Source organism: Cryptotermes secundus, unplaced genomic scaffold (assembly GCF_002891405.2).
Source record: "Cryptotermes secundus unplaced genomic scaffold, Csec_1.0 scaffold144, whole genome shotgun sequence".
Lineage (NCBI taxonomy): Eukaryota > Metazoa > Arthropoda > Insecta > Blattodea > Kalotermitidae > Cryptotermes > Cryptotermes secundus.
The window spans coordinates 1044913-1069011 of NW_019740655.1; the positions used below are offsets into that span (position 1 = coordinate 1044913).

Consider the following 24099-nt stretch of genomic DNA (forward strand, 5'->3'; position numbering starts at 1 on the left):
AGAGAGGGGCGGATAGAAGTGACAAGAAGACGAGGAAGAAGACGTAAGAAGATGCTGGATGACCTTGGGGACAGAAGAGGATATTTTCATTTGGAGGAGAAAGCTCTAGATCGCATCAAGTGGAGGAACTGTTTTGGAATGGACTGTGGACCTGTCGTCTTGACAGACCACTAATGAATGAATCAGTACAATAGACTATTAGTCGCGGTGCACGGGGAAACCCACCCCCTCTATACTGAATAGCTGAAACATCTGAAGCTAGAGCTTCACAAATTGAATATAAGTACAACTTTTTATGAAATAACAGTATGCATACAACTGCAAGGATGAAGTTTTGTAACAAAATTTACGTACTGAGTAATGGATGAGGAATACTGCTTCCTTATAAATTGGTATATCATACAATGTTTCGTATAAGGAAATGTAGAAATTATTGTATTTTTAATTTAATTTTCTTTTCTGTATTTATTTAATCTCTAGCATATAAAAATGCATGCACACGCGGTATATATATATATATANTGGAGCAGGAAATTCCTTGTGGGTATCGCTGCAAGTCTAAATTCCCTCACTGGTTCTCCCGTACCTTAAAGTATTGCACCACCAAGAAAAATTATTTCCACCATCGTTTTAAAAAGAATCCTTCAGATTACTTTTACGGCAGGTTCTCCTATTATCGAAAACTTGTTAAAAACACCATCAAGTCCGACAGGCTTAGGTGGTTGAAGTCAGTTGATATCAATTTAAAGTCACAGCCCCAACATTTCTGGAAATACATATCTAATTTCAGAAAACATAGATCCGGTTCCATTCATCTAGAAGTTGATAGTACATACGTAGTCCAGGCCGAAGCTGTTGCTGATGCATTCTACCTGCAAAATTCTACCTGCTTTCGCGTTGTTTTTTTGTTCGGCTTATTCTTCGACCCTGAAGATGGAGGTAATATGTCCTTCCGAAACGTCGTTTGACTTTCGACGGACTACTCTCTTTTTATATCCCAGAATATAGTGCAGTTTAAAACATCAGAATTTCTGATTAACTAACTAAATACAGAAATTATCTAAAATGTCAAAATCGTATTCACAGGGCTTCGAAATTCAGTTTCAGAAATTTATTTTAAAAGCTAACAAACACAAGCCAAATGTGAATGGTTAAAAAATTAATCAAATTAGAGCTCTGAATCCCTTTTATGAGAACCGTGCTGAACCCATACACGTGGTAGGTCATGCATAAACTACAACCCGCATACACACGTTGTAACAAAGCCTGAGTGTCGGCCAATGCCTGAATCACTCGACTATGAACATACCTCAATGTAGTGGGGGCGAGGGAGGGGGAAGGGGGCAGTGTATAGAACATGTCCGATACACCTGTGCTACATGTAGCCATGTCTCTCAGACATGAACATTGAATCTGCTGTTGTACGGGCTCAGTGTGGCATTCGAATTTACAAAGCCCGTTGAAATCAACATGGAAATATTAATTTCATGTTTTTTTTTTTTCGAAATGAAGTGAGTTCATTTGTTTCTGTGTTTTCAAAGGAGGAGAACATTATACTGTCTACAGCTTTTTTTAATTTAGACAATATTAAAGCAAAACAAGCGGAAATTTTCAATCCTGTTTCCACTGATTCAGATAATGTTCCCCCTGTAGATAGAATTCCTTTAATGATGGAAACCTATACGCTTATAGTTCGACCTTGCGACAATCCAACTCGATCAAGCCCGATGAATAAATCTGATGTCCACAAAGTTGTTTCCTCTTACATGTCGCGGAACCGGTGAAAGCGGGATTCACAATTCCGTTTCACGATAAAATCACCGCTGTTTGCATTTCTCTAGATTATTTAAAGGCACTAAAACAACTACAGAAACTAATTTCTGTCAATTACACCCAGAATAACAAGGGAAATAAATGTCAGTGAGGTGCGACGACAAAAAATATGTTACAACAAAACACTGATATAGTTCTAGTCGTTGACTTGACCACTTTAAGCTTATCAGCTTAAAAAAATTTGTTAGTCAGCGTTAAAAGAATGATTCTGTGGTATCAGCGATTTCTGATATCTGATCTACTTCTCAAAGCTAAGGTAATTATAAACTACAGTAACAAATCAAAATTACATTCACGTAAGCTGAATAAATAGGACGATAGAAAATGTCCAAAAATTCAATCACTATATTAATGTACAATTGTGACCAAAAATTAGACTTTATTTATATAATAAGCAGTTTCATAATTTGGGATTTTCACCAAATAATATTAGAGCGATCAAATCAAAGAGGATTAAACTGGCGGAAATGCAGCATACATGGGGTAAATGCATAGATCGTAAACTCAAAAGGCAAAACTCTCTTATGGAACACAAAGGTTCATTACCGAGTTCAAATCTGTCCCCCGCAGGACCAGGTTCTAAGCTAAATGAGTACAGTATCAACTTTGGGCACCGCACTGAGCTACACCAAACCCAGATACATGGATCTCATCGTCAGGAAGCAACTGAGATTGGGTTCACAGGTTGGGTGGTTTCTGTCTAAGTCATGGGAACTTCTCACCTACTCCCTGAGAGATCGTAGCCGGCCTCCATCACGTGACAGATCTGGGTTCTCGGTGGGGTCACGCAGGTGCGTGCAAATTGTCCTCTCCGGGAGCTCACCAGTCTCCAGCCTCATGTCTCGACTTCCTTGTGCTCCCTGTGCTCCCTCATCTTCCTCCCCCCGCGTGTCTGAGACTCACTCACTTGACCTCTTTCCCTTAAACCTCCGTTCCCTTTACAATTTGTACTTATCCTTTTCCTAGAACAGCAAAATCCGCACCTTTTCAGGAGCGTCCTAAACCTTAGTTTTTGTTTCCTATTGGTTCGTTCGGTGGTCGTGTGAGAGCCCAGTGGTTTCATTCTGTCCCACGGCGAGCCAATGAGAACTGAGTTCCACTCTTTCATTTCCCTCTTGCTTCGTACACAATCACAATTTTCGCTCAGCTTACCGTCTGCTTTCACACTGATATCTTATTCGGCTTATTCTTCGACCCTGAATATGGAAGCCATACGTTCCTACGAAACGTCGCTGGACTTTAAAGTGATTACACGGCATTATATTCAAGATGACAGTAACCTTCAAATGAATTTACTTCACACACACCCTCTATTTCCTTCAGATTTATTATTTCTCAAATATACGCTTACATCTCCTTCGGATTTCTCAGCCAAAAGTTGGTTTGTGTTTCTTATTTCTCTCTTGCCTGCTATGTGTCCTTCCAATCTCATTCTTCATAATTTCAAGGAATATGGCCAAGTTCGCGGATCTATGTAACATTTCGCGACATACAATTTTCACAGTGACCGGCTGTCAGTGCTCCGCTGACCTGAAAGCTGGAGGACCGCCTCTTGCCAGTTTCAGCGCGAATGTTTGTAAACACGTTCAGACCCAGCTTTCTTGACTGAGCGAGGCGCCATGCCATGGTGACAAGCGACCCACAAATTTGAAGCATCATCTGAAGACGTGGTTGCACTCAAAGATGTGGAAGGAATTTGAGTTGGGGTCAGGGGGGGACCAATCCGTCTCACTGGATGATTTTCTCAAATGAAAGGGTAATGTATACTCAGCACAGCTTCAAATCCTTCTCGTAGATCTTTACCGAATTATCATGTATACAGCCTGCGTTATGATACCGTGTATTTGCGTTATCGGATTTTTATAGACCAACAAGCCTGCGGTATATTTATCTAAAACTTGAGTTCGAATGTCGAAAGCCAATGAAAACTTCCCACTCGTATGATATTTGGATACAGTATTGGGAATATTTGTCCGTATTGAGGTTGCTTAACTTATCGGTCTTTCGATTTCAAGTACACTCTTATCCATAATAGTCTTACTAAACCCTGCATCCACAGAGAAACACAAGTGTGATGTATGAACACGTAACCAAACCTTGAAGAATTTATAAATTCGGGGGGTGGGGGGAGAGAAGAAGACGTTCCGGCTGGAACGTGTGAGAACTACTTTCCTTCACTTGTTTCAATATTTGTGGCAAGGCTAACAGGAATATCAAATTAACAACTATATAACTCACTAATTTATTTATATGCATAATTTCCACTAGTGTGGTTTCCCATTATCTTAAAAGCGTCGAATTTAGAATCAAAATGTTGTACTTTTGCCGAACCTGTTGATACAAAAATGCTTCATTTTTGTGTTTGTGATCTATTCAACATTTCACGCCGAATAGTTCATTAATTACGCCATTATCAGCATCATCATTAAGGTTAAAGTCCGAAGCTTCGGATCCCTTCCTTCCCTCCTACACCACAGTTTCACTAGTCCAATATTTTACCCGATTACTACATAATTCACTATATATGTAGGAAAAGCGGCCTCCGTAGTCTAGGGGTAACGTTCCCACCTCGTGACTCAAGGTACGCAGGTTCAAACCCGGCGGAAGTCGTGGAATTTTTAAGGGCGGAAAATTTCAGGGAACAAGTCTTCTGGGAGGGACTTTAAGCCGTGTGTCCCGTGTCGTAGATTTACGGTACGTAAAAGAACCTCATGTCTCTAGGAGACCTCTGAGCTAAATTAGAGGCCCTTTCCCGCCCAAGTAGTCTCCAATGCCTCTGGTGGATGGGGGAAGCATCAAGGTACCGGGGGCCGACCTCGTTGGCTCTACGGGGGCTGATGGCACGCACCGTTACCGGTAGGATATGGCGACAGTAGAAATTAAAGGGGGACGCACAATGGACAAATAACTGGTCTAAGTGCATGGGGAAACCCACCCCCTCTCATAATACAATACATACATCTATGTAGGAACACTGTGAGACTCCATTCTCTTCACATGGTGGCTCAGGTACGTCTATTATTAAAATTATTACGGTTCTCAACATTATCTATCGTCCTACTTTTTATCTAATTCGTTTAGTGGGGGTTGAGTCCAATTGGGTCCACTCGGCACGGCGGCCACTGATTGGCCTATTGTAGCGTACCCCAGGAGATTATGATGATGGAAAATTTGGTGGAATGAAGTAGTTACTATAGGATTCTGATGATGGTGTATAACACACTGATATGTTGGGTTTTTGGACTTTATCCATCGTCCTGGTTTTTAAGATAACAAAATAAAAACACGACGTTTCGGAAACTGGATCTGTTTCCGTCCTCAGGTGAAGGAAAACACCTATTCAGTTGGGTCCGTTAGAAAGAGCTAGCCTCAATCACTGGACATCTTAAAAACCAGGACGATGGATGAAGTCCAAAAACCCAATATATTGGTGGAATGAAGATTGGCAGGGGAAACCGAAGTACTCGGAGAAAACCCGCACCAGCGCCAATTTGTCCACCACAAATCCCCGGGATCGAACCCGGGCCGCGCGGTGGGAAGCCAGCGACTAACCGCTTGAGCTATGGCGTGGCCTAATCTTTATCTAAAAACACCGTCCTGCTTTTATTTAAAAACACAGCGGTTCGGTGACTGGATTCTGTCTCCGTCTTCAGGTAAAACCTGCTCTGTTGGACCCAGTCGATAGCGCTAATCCCTGTCTCCGGACGACCGATAATGTTCAGAAATATGTTGTGTTTAACGTGCAGCGCGGCGCGCGAAATGTCTCAGTTTGTGATCTATTCATAAAATCTTCGTAAAATATGGTCATGAGTCCCGCGGATCTTGGAACCAAGAATGGCGGGGACCAGCATCAATTTACCCGGACAACCCACAAGATATCATCCCATTAAACAATACGTGCCGTTACCACTCCACAAGTTGAAACTGCAATCAGTTGGCATTACTGACATCAAGAGGTGTAATAAACGTGTTGTCTGTAGTTGGATAATTGTCACGCGAAATTTCACATAAATCCGTCAAAATATACTAGAACAGTCCCATAAGTGATCAGACGGAAGTGATAACTTGAGTTTCCTTAATGAAAAAAAAGAAAATAGTTATGAGAATTATTTATATTTTGAAGAAAAAAAATCTGCTTAACGTTGTATTCATGTGCGTGCTTTTATTAATATGTACAGCAATATAGGTAACACAGGCTGTAAGTACAATAGGGTACAGTTCTATTTTCATAATCAATGTTGCCATGACACTACTCCTCATTCTATGACATATGTTACTTCACACGTGTAGGCCCCATTCAATACCTAATACTGCATACGCCTTTCAATTCCACTGCAATGGTCCTGTGAATAATACTTACTTACTTACTCATGGAGCTGAGCCTTTCTGGAGGAGCCGCCAATTCTGAAGCTAGTCAAGAATTTCCCAACATTTTATGGAACCCGAAGGTTCATTACCAAGTTCACAAGAGCCCTCCACTGGTCCCTATCCTGAGCAAGATCAATCCAATCCATGTTTCCAATCCAATCCAAGCCTATGTTTCTAAGGTCCATTTTAATATTGTCCACCCACCTACGCTGCCTTTCCAGTGGTCTCTTTCCTTCTGGCTTTCCCACCAATATCCTATATGCATTCCTCGTCTCCCCATTCATGCTACATACCCTGTCCACCTTATTTTCCTTGACTTGAACATTCTAATTATACTTGGAGAAGAGTACAAATTACGAAGCTCCTCGTTATGTAGTTTTCTCCAACCTCCACCTCCTGTTAATAATAAGTTTCATAATTTCTGAGTCTGTTTCAGATACGGAAGTGCCTGAGTCAGAACTTGGTCTACGTAAACACAGGCACTAGATACGCTTTATAAGATACCGTGGTACAAACACAGAGACTACACTAATTAAATTGCGTGAAACATGACCTAATTTAGAGGGGTTTAACTGCGGTAGAACACAGCCGCTCCGGTTCTAATCAACAATGGAGGCATTATGGAATCATGCAACGGGAAGTCTTCAGTTCCAACGCTTATGCTAATTTCTTAACGGAGGGGAGGGGCAAAGAAAAAATTATAGAGGAAGGGAACAGAGGGGGAATAAGAGAGGCGCGTGAAGACCATTTAGGTTACGTAAGAGGCGAGGAATTTCCTGACCAGCTGAACAATTCGTACCTCCTCAACAGGTACTCCGCTCCGCCCTGCCAGAGCAGAGTACGATTTTGAATCGAGAATTAAACTACAGTTTCTCAACCTGTGAACAATGTCAAGAAGTGACGCCTTACCATAACACTCACGGGACATCAAAGCAGTTTCTGTTTCAAACCTCCAATTGGCGACTGCAGAAATAAAGCTTAAATAATTTTTAGGCACAGTCTGCACTAATTCACTCGTTGATTAAAGGAGTTCAACCAGAAAACTCTGACAGTCGCTCAGACTCTAAAAAAAAAAAAAGCCATGACTTTTATGAAACCCAAAGTTTCATTGCCGTGCTCACAATAGCCCTCCACAAGACCCCATCCTGAGCCAGATGTATCCAGTCCATATTAACACAACCCATTTCTTTAAGGTCCATTTTAATATTACCTCCCAGCTGCACATGTATCTCCTCAGTGGTATGTTCCTTTCAAATTTTGTAAATAAAATTGCTCACTTCCTCCACGAGCTTTGTCCAACTTATATTACCCTGTTCGATACAATGATGCCAATCGGTAAGGGCTAACTTACTTACACACAATAAGTACTTTCAATTCAGCAAAGAGAAATTCTACTTCCATCTTTTGTGTCTGTAGCTGTATGAGCTTGTTGTCTTCTCTTAAACTAGTATATTCTCATTGTCCTGCACTATATATCTCTGTGAGATGATTAGCTTTCATATTACATCCTTATTTCTCAAAAGAGGCTCTTTATAAGAACCAATTTACATTGAAATATAAATGATCTGTTTTATAAAATTTAACAAATAATTAAATGAGAACTTAATAATTTATTCAACTAAGTGCACCTTATTAGAATGATCAAGTGAAGGAGGATGAGGTGGGCAGGGCATGTAACACGAATGGGGGAGATGAGGAATGCGTACAGGATATTGGTGGGAAAGCCGGAAGGAAGGAGACCACTGGGAAGACCAAGACGTAGGTGGGTGGACAATATTAAAATGAATCTTAGACCGATAGGATGTAATGGTATGGATTGGGTTGATCTGGCTCAGGATAGGGGCCAGTGGAGCGTTCTTGCGAACACGGTAATAAACTTTCGGGTTCCATACAATTCCGGGAAGTTCTTGAGTAGGTGCACAATTGGCAGCTTCTCAAGAAGGGCTCAGCTCCATGAGTGAGCGAATCGCATTTTATTATTATGACACTACAGCCCTTTGATGGACCTTGCCGCTTTTTCATCTTCATCCTAGACACACATCCTTCTACCTACACACAGAACAACGCAAACACAGAATAAACAGAAAAAGACATTTTTGCTTGGAGTGGGATTCGAAACCAGGATCGCAGCATTCGAGCGAGAGAAGATAGTTCATGCCTCAGACAGAGTGGCCACTGTGATCGGCAAGTAACGGCGCCTACACAATTAATATCTAGAGTAATCGCCAAAAGAAGCAGTACTGAAACTCGCGCATGTGCGTTTGTCGACGGGGCATAGCTCTAGCCGCACGTGTTCCCAGTAGTGAAAAGGAAGTTGTGTTGTGTAGTTGTTGTTGGAAATGGGTCCCTCGACGGAGGAGAAGGTATCATAGTTGAGTATTATTTCCGCTCATACGGAAGTGGTCGGCAAACAACACGCTTCCTTGGCTTTGAGCGACCATATGTTACCGTCCAGAAACCGCTACACAGTACACGTGTGACGATACGGTGTGCCGTCTCAGCACACTGTATATTAGGCCCCTATTTCAGTAAGGATGAGGAAGGCAAATGCTCTTACTGTCACCCAAGTACGCTACAGGGACATGGTGATCTGACCATTTCTTCAGGATTTGAGAAGGTTCTGTCGTATAAGGGGCCTTCACATGAATAAACAGTGGTATCAACAGGAGGTCATTTAATTTCAGCACTGAATTTTTTGGCGCATACTGTACTTAAATATAAGATATCTTCATTACGTTTCTAGAGACACAAGTACACTGTCACGCACTGATAAAGACGGTCATGAAATGTCGCCAGGAATCACGCAGACAAAATTATAATACTACTACAACCTCTGCAATATACAATTTAAATTATCAATTGTTGTTAATGAAGAATTGAAAGATTTATGTGAAACGTCGATTAAATAATTACACTGGCCTTCGAAATCATACTTAAATGCGATAGATTGGGGGAGCTTATACATCCAACGTGAAATCTCTTCTCTGATGAAGGTACTCGCTTATTACAGCATGTATTAATATTCCCTTTCACACTGACTCTTAATAATTAATACACTAATTCAGCTAGTGTCGGGGTGCGCAAACTAATACCCTCGAGCCTGAGTCGATCCGTGAAAGCTTTGTAGCCCGTGAAGCTTCTGTAAAATTTTGCCTATAATTTATATAAAATTTTATTTTAAATAAATATTACAAATCTAGTCAGTAACTTCAAGCAGCACAATCTGTCGAACTAATGTGGTGAGTAATTGCATTCATTGAAACATGCGAACATAAGCATCCTGGAAAAGTGCGGCAGCTCTTTGCAGGCTGTGAATGTGTGCTAATTATTTGCAGTTGCAAGTTATAAACATCCAATAAATTAAATAACCAATCCGAACCAGACATCTCGTCACTAACATGTGACATTAAGACTCCGCTTATTACACAAATACTTAAAATCGATCCGTTGGCCTCTTTCTGGCCCGACAAACCATTTGCAGCACCTAATTCGCCCCTTCGGCTATAAACCTTGCTCAACACTCTGATGTATATACGTATAAGGTAAACCTACCCCTATAATGGGCCATGGAGGCCCATAGAGTTGTCAGACGTTAAGGGTCCACATTATCTAGACGACTGGCCCACAGATGGCGGAAAGATTGTCAGCCTTACGCGGTAGCCGCCCTTTACCCCCCAAGAAGATTCCTGGTACTCATTTATGTTAGAGGCTGAGCAGACCCCAGGGCTATATTGCGGCTGGAAGGATTAGGTCCACTGAAAAGAATCCACCTCATCGGGACTCGAATCCGCGACCTTCAGGCTTGTAGCATAGTGCCTCAACCAACTACGCTATTGCGTGCCCTCACACTTAGACAGTTTATGCTGTTAATATCTTTAAAAGTCTTACTACAGAGAATGCACAATTCCTAGTTATCACACAATTTAAGCACTGGAAGTTATCCATATCCATGAAGCAGATACCTTCTTGAGAAGCTGCCAGTCATTCAGCGTGTCAAAGAATTTCCAGTTATTTAACCAAAGGCCCAGCCCATGTTCTCAGAAGCTCTGGATCCTAACCTGAGTTAGATGAATTAAGTCCACATTGTCACATCTTACTTTTAAAAGTCCATTATCCATTCGTTTCTCCTTGCACATCCCTCTATCCACCCACCCACCCATATATGGCTCTACAGCCCTTTGTTGGACCTTGGCCACTTTTCCAATTTTTTGATCTTTTACAAGCCGGTACGACTCCTTCGCCAGGGGATCAGCCCTTCGCAAGGCCACTACCTGCACACAGGACGGCACAAACACAGAATAAAGGCATACATACATCCATGCCTCAAGTGGGATTCGAACCCACCACCCCAGTGTTTGAGTGGGCGAAGACAGTTCATGCGTTAGATCGCACAGCCACTGTGATCTGCCCTTGTATATACTATATCTGGAACCCCCAAGTGAAAAGTACAACTGAAAATATCAATTTATGTTTTTCAAAATTTGAAAAGAATACGCCAATACAAGATTCTGCACTGGACATTATCTTATCGCGAGAGAGTTCTGTTCTTAAACATCGTAAATAAAACACATCTACTTCTAATGGAAAGATGGAATAGGGATTACGAAGAATAAAGGAGAAGAAGACAGAGGGAAATAAAGCTCCCATCTATTATGAAGACTACCACATTTACAACATATAATTTACAACTGGTACTAAGCGGCCTCCGTAGTCTAGGGGTAATGTTCCCACCTCATGACTCAAGGTACGCGGGTTCAAACCCGGCGGAGGTCGTGGAATTTTTAAGGGCGGAAAAATTCAGGGAACCAGTTCTCCGGGAGAGACTTTAAGCCGTGGGTCCTCATGTCTCTAGGAGACCTCTGAGCAAAATTAGGCAAGTTTCCCACCCAAGTAGTTTCCAATGTAGATGGGGGAAGCATCAAGGTACCGACGGCCGACATCCTTGGCTCAACGGGGCAGACAGCACGCACCAGTACCGGCAGGGTATGGGACTGGTAGAACATCAAAGGAGGACGTACAATAGATCAACAACTGGTCTCGGTGCATGGGGAAAGCCACCTTCTCCAATAATAATAATAATAAATTACCATTCTTACTAGCTTTCTCTACATGTTGGTCGCGTAATGAGACGTTGCCTCTTGATTGCACGTAAGGGAAACAGAAAAAAAAATGGAAAGCAGTGGCAATGCAGTTATTGTGCCCCAGGTTATTAATGGGTATGCTTTATCCTAGCAAGGGGTCAAATTTACGTGTTATTGATTAGAAAATAATTATAAGTTTTATAAATTTAAATACGTCGGGTGAACCACAAGTTGTAAACCCGCCGGAAGCCAGAGTTGAGACGCCGTACATTCTGTAGCCATCCGGTATCAGTTGTACAGTCTATAGAAATTGCTGACAAATTAAGTGATGACACGAGGCAAGTCTCGCCACCGCACAGTTTGCTGACTTAGGGGTTTTACACGAGCAGCTTTTCATGATGTTGAATGTTGAGGGGTTCAGACGGGAGGAGCTGCGAACACTCTGATTTTAAAAGTCGCTCAGAACAGTCGCGTGGTAGGAAGGAGACGCGATGGAGTCAGATGTCTTCCTCTTTTGTGAGCGTGAGTACTTGCCTGTGTTCGGATCACTGATGATCACTGGTTCAATGATTTTGGTTAAACTGTTTTAGTGTATAAACTTTGGAGTGTAACCGAGTAATTCTGAATTATTGAGTGGTGGGTTAGGTACCAGCATTTGGTTTAATAATTAAGTTTGGATGGTAACCATTTGTATTTATACTGGCATGTTGGTTTGAGGTTGTAGATAATGCTAATCATGTGAGTTTGGTAATTTAAAGAAATTTGAAAGTACTCGATTTATTTGTGGATCCCCCGAGTGCAAGCATGTTTTCCACCTCACAGGTTAAGAGTTATCCACGGACGTCCGATAGGGGGTGAGTACAGTCACTGACCCCTATTAGGGTACAACAAATTGGTGGCAGCGACAAGATATAAAAAACATTTTTGTGTCGCAACCGTTGCGGCATCATACAGTGGTTGCAGCTGCATTTTGAGAGGGCCGGGAGTGAAGAAATGACGCTATGTAACCGAGATCCTGTTATGCTATTCCTGCAATTCTTATATCGTAGTTACTGGACTGAAGGCCGCGCCATAGCTCAAGCGGTTAGCCTCTGGCTTCACCCCGCGGAGGCCCGGGTTCGATCCCGGGTCTGGTCAAGTGGGATTTGTGGTGGACAAAGTGGCGCTGGGGCAGGTTTTTCTCCGAGTACTTCGGTTTCCCCTGCCAATCTTCATTCCACCAATTGCTCCACAGTCACCCTCACCTATCATCTGGGGCTCGTACAATAGGCCAGAAGTGGCCGCAGTACAAGGGACTTAGTCCCACCCCACTAGCAATAAAAAGAATATTGGACAGAAGCAAATCCACTGCCAATATAAAGATGGACATACTTTGTAAAGTTGTTTTTTTTTCTTTGCGTTACGCTTTGATTACGTCCAACAATTGAACGTTAGTTGAACATACGATTAGAGCGTATGTATGACACAGTTTCACTCCCTCAAGATTAGCAGAGATTATTCTAGTGGCTTAATTCTTTCGTCCAATATATACAGAATTTATTATTCACCACATATCCAATTTCTATTTACCAGAGTAAAATGACACTTTTCCTTAAAATTTTATAGTTCGGGGTAAATACAAGAAAGTAAGATATTTAAGAGCTCTTTCTTCTGGGATATAACTCCGTTGAAACCAACCGACGTTTCGGAAGAACATGTCACCTCTGTCTTAAGGGCTGAAGACAAGACGATACGTTCTTTCGAAACGTCGATTAAATGTCAATGAATTACACGACATTTATCACATAAGACAAAACTCCCTACAAACATTACTACAACAGCTTCAACTCGTGCATAATAAACATCTTATCTTTGCTTTCATAGGTGCTGACAATTCAGTACGAATACAGTGTGATGGTACTCACTCTCTGAAGACACGAGAATGGTGCAGACAACCCGCCACCACAGCACCAGTATGGACCGCCGCATCATGGTTCCGTCTCTCTGTAAAAGAATTATTTGTTGGTAAGGGGAATTCGGCCATGAAACTGTTGTTACAAAAACACTACAGTGCATACAACGTCCACCATAGCTACTGCCTTCTTCCTTCTTGAATGAATGTTGAAACGGTGAAACATCTTTCATCATAAAAACATGAATGTATGAATGTTCACATACACATCACGAGCTATGCACATGTGTGTGCACAACACTTCATTAGGTGGAGTGGGCATCTTTATACGGCATAATTATAATTATTTACTTACTTATTAAGTCTTACACCACAGCGTAGTAGGTAGAGCAACTGGTTACAGGCTGGACGACTGAGGGGTAGGAGTTCGAGCCCCGGTAGGGTCAAGAATTTTCTCTTCATCCCGTCATCCAGACCGGCTCTGGGGCCCAACCAACCCCCTGTCTAATGGGTACCGGGTGCTCTTTCCCCGAGGGTAAAGCGGCAGAGACGTGAAGCTGACCACGCACCTCCAACTAGTGCCAAGGTCAACAAAACGTGGATCTATACGTCCACTTCCTCATACGCCTTCAAGGTATAGTGTTTAATCAGTTAAGCACGGGGACAACTTTACATTTCACCTTTACTAGTCTACGCGACCACTTAGGCGCATACATCCTGTTCTATAAACTGCATACATTACGTACCCACATACATATACAGACAAAAGCATATATGGACATTCAGAATCACATAAATGCTTATGCATATTGTGTCATGACAATTGAAAGCTGGAACAGCGTAGCCAGACTAGACGTACATTACTAGGCAACGACTCGATGAACAGGTTCCAGTGGTAGTGAATCAAGGAGCAAAAATCGAGGTAATATTGAGCTATAACGATGGAAGCGGTGTTTTCTGTTGGGTCCACCCCGAGGCTATATAACGAGGATCCCAGGCCAGGTGAATGATGATTGAGAAGATATGGCAACGGGTTAGTTGAGTTGCAAGAGTGCGGCTGTGAAATGAAGATTTCATGTGCGCTGCAGTTACAGTGAGATTGTGTTGAAATCCGTTGCCAGAATACGACTAGTGAAGAGTGAGAAGCACGGCGTGTGTGAAAAGATGAGCTGTAGACTGCGTAGATCAACGATAGCTCTGTATTACTTGTAGGCACGAGTTGAGTGTATAAGCGCAATAAATCCATTCAGCCAATCCAAACCCCGTCTAACAGTCAAGCCCCCAATACACGTGACAATATATACAAATGTAAGTACACAACTAAATCATGCAGACAATCATCAAAGGAAAGAATGATTGCAAACAGTAGACATATGCGGTCCGAGGTCCTCACGGCGGTCAATATAAAGAGTATTTTCCTGCGATATGACGCCGTTCAGTCTTGCACAAATTTTCCAACGTTCCGGAGGAATGTGCTGTCTTCATTTTCAGGGTTGAAGATAGAGATGGAAGCAATAATTTCCTCCGAAACTTCAGTGAAGTACAAGACTATACAGTGTCACATCCGCCTTCAGTAAACATGTATTTTATCTCCATGTAACATTGCAAACCACACACAAAACATAGTGTGATCAGTGAATCACATATCGTTACATGTAATTTTGAATTCATAAAACTCGTTAATATCCCCTCGTTTCTCTCATACTGTCCAGATTGACGTGCATGACATAAGAGTAAAAATTCCTCCCTCCAACATCAAATTCCAGGAAATATATCAATTATATTTTCATGTCTGTTTTCAGAAGAGAAAGGTGCCATATTTTAATTATATTTCACTTCAAAACTGGATAAAAATCACCATGACCAATTAAACGACAACCGCATATTACGATTCCATAATGCCACTAATTACGTTCGAGTTTAATTAGCGAATACCAATACTTGTCATCTATGTCAGTTCCCTTATTAATCAGATGTTAAATTTCATTAGTAGTGGGGCAGTCGGCGTATCCTTGACCATTAGCCCATGAATTGAATTGAATGATATGGCACCCACTGACAGGCATCACACTCCTGTGGTACAAATCTCGCACTACACACACAACTGTATGGACTGAATTTGGATCCAGGGGCTTATCAACAACAGAGAAAATTTGCACAGAAAATCCTGATGAAGTAGAAACTGGGTGTACAGAAAACGAGTCCTAGCCCGGGGTGTAATACAGATAAATTTGTCCTTGTGGTTAACTAATTAAGCACTACGCCATGAAGGCGTATGGGGGAGTGGACGTATAGATTCACATTTTCTTCACCTCGGGACCAGTTTGAGGTGAGTGGTCAACTTCACACCCCGGCCACCTTATCCCCGGGGATAGAACCTACCATCCATTGGATATGAGGTTGTGTGAACCCCAGAGCCCGTCTGGACTACGTGGAGAAAAGAAAATTCTTGACACTACCAGGACTCGGAACTCCGATCCCTTGGTCGCCTAACCTATAGCCAGTCCCTATACCGACTGTGCTATTCCGGCTTCCGGGGTTTAATATATGAAAGAGTTATATATATATAGGTGCTTCCTTGAAATGTAAAACAACGCCATTAAACTTTTAGAACGTCAGAATTTATGTTGAGAGCTACTGACTGCCTGTTATACAAAACAGGGTGAGGAGAACTGAATTTTTATACTTACACACAGCATATATTATGATGCCAATGCAATTTTCGAGCTCTGGTTAAATAACGTAACGTGTATTTTGAGAAAGTTGTCATCTCTGAGCAAAGATATTTTAGAAAAAAATTTATTATCCTAACATGAAATAGAACAAATATTTGGCACAAATTTTCACCCGTGAAAAAACCAATGCCACTGATTTATTAGGCGTAGGGCAGTAAGAACTATGCTTTCATATGCAGAATTGGACCGAGTGAACATTTTATCTCAAGGGAGAAAAGAACAGACTTTTCATAATAATCAATTGTTATTTTTTTTCCTTGGCACTACAGCCCCAGTGGGCCTAGGCCTACCTCCATGAACTTAAACAATTTTTATACATAATGAGAATTCTAAATAGCCGATCAGACTGGCCGCGCGGCCTAAGGCATACAGGTAAAATACCTTCGCTCGATCGAACACTGGGATCGTGGGTTCGAATCCCACTCAAAATATGGGTGTTAGCTGCGTTGATTCTGTGTTTGTGTTGTCCTGTGTAGGCAGCGGCTTTGTGTGGGGCTGATTCCCCATCCGAGGGGTCCTACCTGGCTAATGATTCCCGCAACAATAAAATACAGCCTTATTATCTTTTAAAGCTTAGTTAAAATATTTCATGATCCATTAACTTACAACATCTTAATTAAAATAGCTGTTTAGAACATCTGGTATCAACTTCATGTAAGACCCATTAGTTTCATATTTGTACTTTAAAGTTTTTTTTTTCGAAATTATAATTTATTTTACAAAAATGCCTTAACAGAAAACGTTCAACTGTTTTTAATTTCCAGTCTTAAAATCTTTAAAAAAGTGTGTATTAATATTGTAACTGATTCGATTAACGCACTGCCAGGCAACGGCTCCGTATACATGGTCCAACACGCAACAATAGAACAAAGGGATTATGCAACCCGTTTCTTGCTAAGGGCTAGGTAAACACACTTCGGCGCAGGTGGAATGACGTCACCGCAACAGTGGATAGCTGTCATATAACGTGTTTTCTGTAGGAAGCAGCCAGCATGCCAATGGACTGGGTGGATAGCGATCACGTGATATGTTTTCTGTAGGTCCGTGTCCTTGCCGCGTCTATATAAGTGAGCAGAATTCCAAAGCTGCAGGAGTAAGCGACCGGACTATAGCGCTAAGCTGGAGGAGTATACCAAGCAAAGAGCAAGCCTGGGCAGTTGACCGAATTAGACTGAAGAAATAAAGCCAGCCATGGGAAGTTTGTAGTGGATGAAGAATTAGAAGTCGGTCTGTGAAAATTTAACTGGTGATTTTAAGACTTTATCTGTGCTGTAGTACAGTGATATTGGGAGTGTGTGATTGAGACTTTTATAGTACTTGTGTAAAATCCCTTGACAGGAACCGGATAGTGGAAACATTGTCAAGACAGCCATAGTTCTGAACTGATACCTAGGAACGACTAGTGCAAGCAGATGTAAAAATTTTCTTTTCCTTGGCACTACAGCCCCAGTGGGCCTAGGCCTACCTCCATGAACTTCTCCGTTCACTTCGGTTTTTCTAGATCTTACACGTTCGGTAGGACTCCTAGGGCGGGTGATCAGCTCATCGCAAGACTTCTACCTCTACACAAACACAGAAAAACGCACACACACAAACTACACATCCATGCCCTGAGTGGGATTCGAACCCACGATCCCGGTTTCCAAGCGAGCGAAGACAAATTTTATTTATGTGTTATAATTACAGTAATCCTTAGATTGTTACACTCGTAACTCATTGTAGTTACGGCTAGTAAATATCCAATAAATTGACTCACCGATGCAAACACCGTCTACTAGTCAGTAATACACGTGACAATATAATTAATATACCCAATGATAACATTCAATGGGTTACAGTGTTTCTTTCTGATTAGATTATATAAAAATCTTATATAACATGCATATCCTACACCCTCTCTCTTCCACTAAAGCTCAATGAGTTTCACTGTTTATTTCAAATCTAAAAATTCTAAAACTTTTAGTAACGTTTTAAAATGTATTTCCAGTGTTAAATTAAACGGGTTTCATTATATCTGTTGAATGTGAAAAATCCTAAAGTCCAAACAAATGCACGTTTAAACTTATATTTCAAGTGCTAGAAGTCACTGTATTAAGTTGGGGACACTGGTTTCAAATACGTAAGATTTGAGGTTTTCACGGCGGTGACTATGAAGAAAGCAGTCTTCTGGGATTTGGCACCGTGTATATGTGGTGTTAACCGACGTTTCGGAGGAATGTATCGCTTCCATCTTCAGGGTAAAAGGAAAATTATAAGAAATCCGCAGCCGAAGAGACCGGCTGCGGATTTCTTATAATTTTCCTTTTACCCTGAAGATGGAAGCGATACATTCCTCCGAAACGTCGGTTAACACCACATATACACGGTGCCAAATCCCAGAAGACTGCTTTCTTCATGGTTTCAAATACTTTGCGAAAAAGAGGGTCAAACTCTTATGCAGTAAGAAATAAGAACAATGTTTAGAGGCTTCACAGCGGAATTCTATGCTTGTCTAAAATGCCTTAGCATAATTTGTAAACCCTTGGGATTAACTTAATATCTTAATGTGTCACTAAGATAGTAGCGTTACTGACTTCTATGCAAAGACTTCAAGAATAACAGAAATGAGCAAGAAAAATGTGAATTGACGTCTAGTGGGAAATATGAACATTTGGCAACAATGTGGTACCCATCGAGCAGAAGAAAAGGCGAAGTAATCAATACATAAACCGATTAATCATGTATCACGGTATGACGCGAGTAAAGAATACCAAACGATGTCTTTCTTAAAGAAAAGCGAAGTCGTGTCAAACCGCGTAAAAGACAGACTGGTTACTACCTCAGATAAAAGAGATAATTGATCTCTAGTTTATACTCAGTTCAAAATAAATCAGACCTGAGGCTAAAGTGTGAAAATTCATATTGTACTTTCCTGAATTATGACATCGTGTAGTCTGGTACGTGGGTATCATCAGTTCAGGCGAACATACTCTCATCATCTTTCATCCTGCAGATGGCACAAAACAATTAAGATCACAGTCCTTTGAGATGTCAGGCAGTTCACCTCGACAGATGGTTACCAACGTTTCGGATGAAAGTACTGCATCCTTCTTCGGGGCCTTGAAGATAGGCATTTAATTTTTTTTTTAATTCCCATAGTAGGGATGGAAACTGCCTTCTAAAAGAAGTTATCGAAGGAAAGATAGAGGGGCGGATAGAAGTGACAAGAAGACGAGGAAGAAGACGTAAGAAGATGCTGGATGACCTTGGGGACAGAAGAGGATACTGTCATTTGAAGGAGAAAGCTCTAGATCGCATTAAATGGAGGAATTGTTTTGGAAGAGACTGTGGACCTGTCGTCTTGGCAGATTACTGATGATGATGAGTAGGGATGGAGTCAGCTGGATCCACTCGGCAAGTCAGCCACTCATTGGCCTATTGTACCTTAGCCGGGTGATTATGATGGAGAATTTGATTGAATGATGATTGGGAGGGGAAACCGAAGTACTCGGAGAAAACCTACACCAGCGCCACTTTGTCCACCATAAATCCCACTTGACCAGACCCGGGCTTGAACCCGGGCTGCCGCGGTGGGAAGCCAGCGACAAGCCGCTTGGGCTATGGCGCGGCCTCGAAGATAGGTTTACTTTGGCAACTGTTTAAGTAGCACATCCCAGAAGACTGTGTGCCATTCAAATGTCAGCAGCTTTTTCGAAGTAGCTTAAGTTTGAGTTCTTCCTCGATTGACAAGTAAGTAGTGTACACATCAGTGAATAAACAAATTTCGAGGCAGATGAAGGAAGTAGTTGAGATCGATATTACACATTCAAATGGGCCAAAGCACGTGCGTGACCTAACTCTTTGAAGTTGGGGCAATAAACGGTGGGGAGTACAGAATTTAAGATATGTTTTTATGGCAAGTAACAAGAATATAATATTGCACGGCATTTATATTAAAAATTATCTTCTACTGTTTATTGTACTACACGGTCTGTCAACAATGCAACAAATTGTTCCTTCTTTCTTACACAGTCACATTCGACACAACACGTTTCGGCCCTAAGTGGCCATCTTCAGATATCTTACTATGTTAAAACTGCTACACTGCATTAGTATTATCCATTCATCACATATGTAACTGCACCCTTCATGATTCAAACTGTCACAGTTGTGGTCTGACCGGTATGTATAGAACTATTAGGCTTATTTTGGACTTTATCCATCGTCTGGTATATATAAGACAAAATAGAGTCCAAAATAAGCCTAATAGTTCTGTACAGCTTACACCACTGTCACAGTCCTAACTGCTATGTGTTAAAATAGCACGAGCTGTAGTTCACTCAATTTAAATAAATAAAATTTATTATAATTTTCTGTTAAAATTTCGTTTAAAAATTGTAAAAGAAGCTGCCGCATTAAATATCTGAAGTAGAGAATACAAATTAAAACAAGTGGACGTCGCACCTTTTGAGGTGTAATAAGAATTTTACAAAATTAAAAGAAATTTTAACAGAAAATTTTAATAGATTTTATTGATTTGGATTAGATGAACTACAGCGTGTGCTATTTTAGCAAATACCAGTTAGACCACAACTGTGACGGTTCGAATCACGAAGCGTGCATTCGCATATGTTATGAATGGACAATACTAGCGCAGTGTGGCAGTTTCAGCATAGTATGGCACCTGAAGATGGCCATTTAGGGCGGAAACAAGCGCCGAAAGTGAAAGTGTAAGAAAGAAGGAGCAATTTGTTACACTGGTGACGGACTGTGCAGTACAATAAACAGTATTATCTTCTGCCTCAGACAAATTTAATATAGGGGTCCACGCAGTAGCGTAGTTGGTTGAGGCGCTATGCAAGAAGCCGAAAGGTAGCGGGTTCGATTCTCCATGATTTCACTGGATTTTTTTCAATTGACCTGATCCTTCCAGCCGCGCTATGTCTCTGGGGTCGATTCAGCCTCTAACAGAACAGTGTACCAGGAATCTTCCTGGGGGTGAAGGACGACCGGCGCGTAAGGCTAACAACCTTACCGCTATTTGCTAGCCGTCTGTCAAGAAAATGTGGAAGCCTCGACGTCTCACAACCATATGGGCCTCCACGGCCTGTTACAGGGATAGCTTTACGTTTCCTTACGGCCCAAATAACGTTAGAGAATTTATAATTATTTCTTATCGCTGTTTCACACCATCGATTTTACTCACAGCAACCTCTGAGAATTAAAATTATTTTTTCATCGTAGGTTATTTAACGACGCGCTTAGTACAGCGACTATGCAGCTTTGGGTGATGGGGTGACTAATGAATGAGAAGGGATTTGAAAGGAAACGGTCATGGCCCAATAGAGGTAAAAACGTAAAGCTATCCCTGTAACAGGCCCTGGAGGTTCATATGGTTGTGAGACGACGAGGCTCTCGCATTTTTCTAGACAATCAGCTAATAGCGGGCGGTGAGGTTGTCAGCCTTACGCGCCGGCAGCCCTTTACCCCTAAGGAAGATTCCTGGTACTCATTTGTGTGAGAAGCTGAGTCGACTACAGGATCATATTGCGGTTCGATGGATTAGGTCAGTTGAAAAAAAAAATCAGTTACCTCATCGGGACTCGAACCCGTAACCTTCCATCTTCTAACATCGTGCCTGAACCAACTACGGTACAGCGTGCCCCTCTAACAGAGGTACTATCGAAATTCTTCCTGGTGAGACTGAGAAAAACACGATAAACCAAGTTACGTAGCCGATATCCAGACCGAAGCCCGGACCGAACACATATCGACTGCTACACTTTCAGTAGACCTGCAGTGGTTCCTACTGCAGGAAGTAACATCGAATGTAAGAACTAGAATAACACCAAGCTGCTCGTGTAATCTAATGGTAATGAATGGCGTAAAGAGTTGTCTGCGGCCAATGCCTGAAGCACTCTACCTGCACTTTGCATAATGAGGAATGGGCAACATAACGGATGTGTAATGAACCAGCCACTGTCACAAAGCTTTGCAGAATCATACATACTGCAATATACACGCCTGCTACCTTTGCTGGGCAGACCCATCCGTCAGCAGCATGTACCAACATCAGTCCAGGCTCCACATAATAACAATTTTGTAATACTGGTAAAGCCGGGTCCAGACTTGTTGCGTATCCCCGTATCGTATCAGTGTGGACGGTACCCCGTATCATCCTTCCGTTGGAAAATGATACGCAACGGGCTGTTCGCTCGCTTGGCGGTCTTTTCCCGTCGCATCAAAGGGACGACTCGGGTTGCAGTGGTGCCAGTCTGGACGTATAGGCGGCTGCATCGCGCTTTGCTTATCAGCTCCAGACAGTTGGAGTGTAGTCATCACCAGTGTGCGTTCTTCTGTTTGTGATTCTCTGTTTATATACTCTGAATGGAGTGGAGTAAGGAGAGCATATATTTAATTGATGAATATAAAAAGAGGGATATGCAACAAGTCTGGACGCAAAATTTTGTCGCGTTGCATTGGACGACACGCAACGGAGATACGATACAGGGATACGCAACAAGTCTGGACCCGGCTTAACATGTGGTCCGCGTAAGTACTATTATTAATCCGCTAGGACTGTCACTTCGGAAGACTGGCTCCTAACTGAAAGCTGGAGTTATTCATTTTATCATCACATTCAGACATGCATATCCTGCGGAAAGGGTGAGAGGGAACGTGCCACTGTCTGCCTATTTCCCGATAATGTATGTGTTATGGTGTTATGGTTTGAATCCAGGCGTGGGCCAAGACAAAAATTAGCACTACTGACAGTATTCCAGCTATGTCTTCTCCGGCACACTATCCTCGGGAGCGAATGATGAAATGTTCTAATATTTATGGTTTCTTTACCTTCCATCCCAAACCAAAATTCTAAGAATTAGGGGGTTTAGAAGTTTCTATACCTTCACACTACACGCTTGGTTTTGTTGTACATTACAAGCGATTAAATTAAATGTATCAACAGATCAATCAGTTTTTATTTTATTGAACACTACATGTTTCGGCTGAGGTTGACCATCATCAGGTGTACACTATATTATCATAAATATTACTCCGATGTACGTGTATTATATTGTAACGGATTTGCTGAAAGCGTTTCTAGGCAACGGCTCCATAAACACGGTTAACGTGCAACAATGGAAGATGTGTCTCAGTGGACGAATGTTACTGTGCTTTGCTAGGCAGCAGTGCACCAATGAAGACGCTGGCTAGGAATTACGTGACTTGTTCTCTGTATGGTCTTCCTTATGCAACAGCAAAATTGTGTTTTCTGTGCGTGGTCCGTGCGGAGTATATAACGAGAATAACACCAGCAGTTCAGTTCAGTTCTCAGTGGGAGACAGCCACGAGAAATTCACAGAGACCTGTGAAGACTTATCGTGTGAATTGAAGACTTAATATATTATAATTACAGTAATCTTGAAAGTGCTACAATTAATTATAGTTACAACTACTGAATATCCAATAAACTGATTCACCAACCCAGAACCTCATCGTAGTCATTCAGACACGTGACAATATATTCTATAATAAGTCAAAGTTTATCCTGTGCGAATGAGGATCATTTAAACGGGAAATAAATCGACAATATATGACCTTTATCAACGCTAAAGCCATTTATGACATTCGATGATTAATTTTATATTGTTCATTCCTTTCTCTCGTGTCCAATTAACAATGCTTTAAATAGCTCAGATTACACAGTATCGAATGATAGAATGATTAAATAAAAATGGATTTGCAAGTATATGGAAGCAAGAGACCGTGGCCTAATTTGAAGTACTATACCAGCATCTGGATTTATGCATAGAGGAAAATAACTACAAACCTCTGTCAGAAGAACTTAACCCCGGGTCGGAATTTCTCGAAAATGAAGAGTGATATTCGGTACCAATGAATGGAAGGAACCGATGATAATGAATGGTGAACTAAAACGACGGAAGAGAAAATGGTCGAAGTTGTTTAATGATATTAGGGCCGAACTAATTAAGTAAACCGTGAAACTTATTAGCAGAGATAGTAGAAATCTTGCCCGAGATACTAATTGGGTCCCCGATACAAGCGAGGAGCACTGATACTCGTCTACAGACGCAAATGTTAACCACGTAAGCCAAAGGTGGCCAGCTTGAAATATATTTTTGTTGTGTTATCCTATCATGACGTAACATTAAACAGAAAAATGAGAGCGATATGATCATGACGCACTTTT

At 41.6% G+C, this 24099-nt stretch overlaps 1 protein-coding gene across 1 annotated transcript in view; it reads right to left on the minus strand.

Annotated features, from left to right (window-relative positions):
- Positions 1 to 24099, minus strand: part of LOC111872357 — an 870691-nt gene that overhangs the window by 753002 nt on the left and 93590 nt on the right. Inside the window, exon 2 of the mRNA XM_023866150.2 lies at positions 13187 to 13265. Within this exon, the coding sequence (XP_023721918.1) occupies positions 13187 to 13253 (67 nt within the window). The 5' untranslated portion in view covers positions 13254 to 13265. The remainder of the gene's footprint in view (positions 1 to 13186; positions 13266 to 24099) is intronic.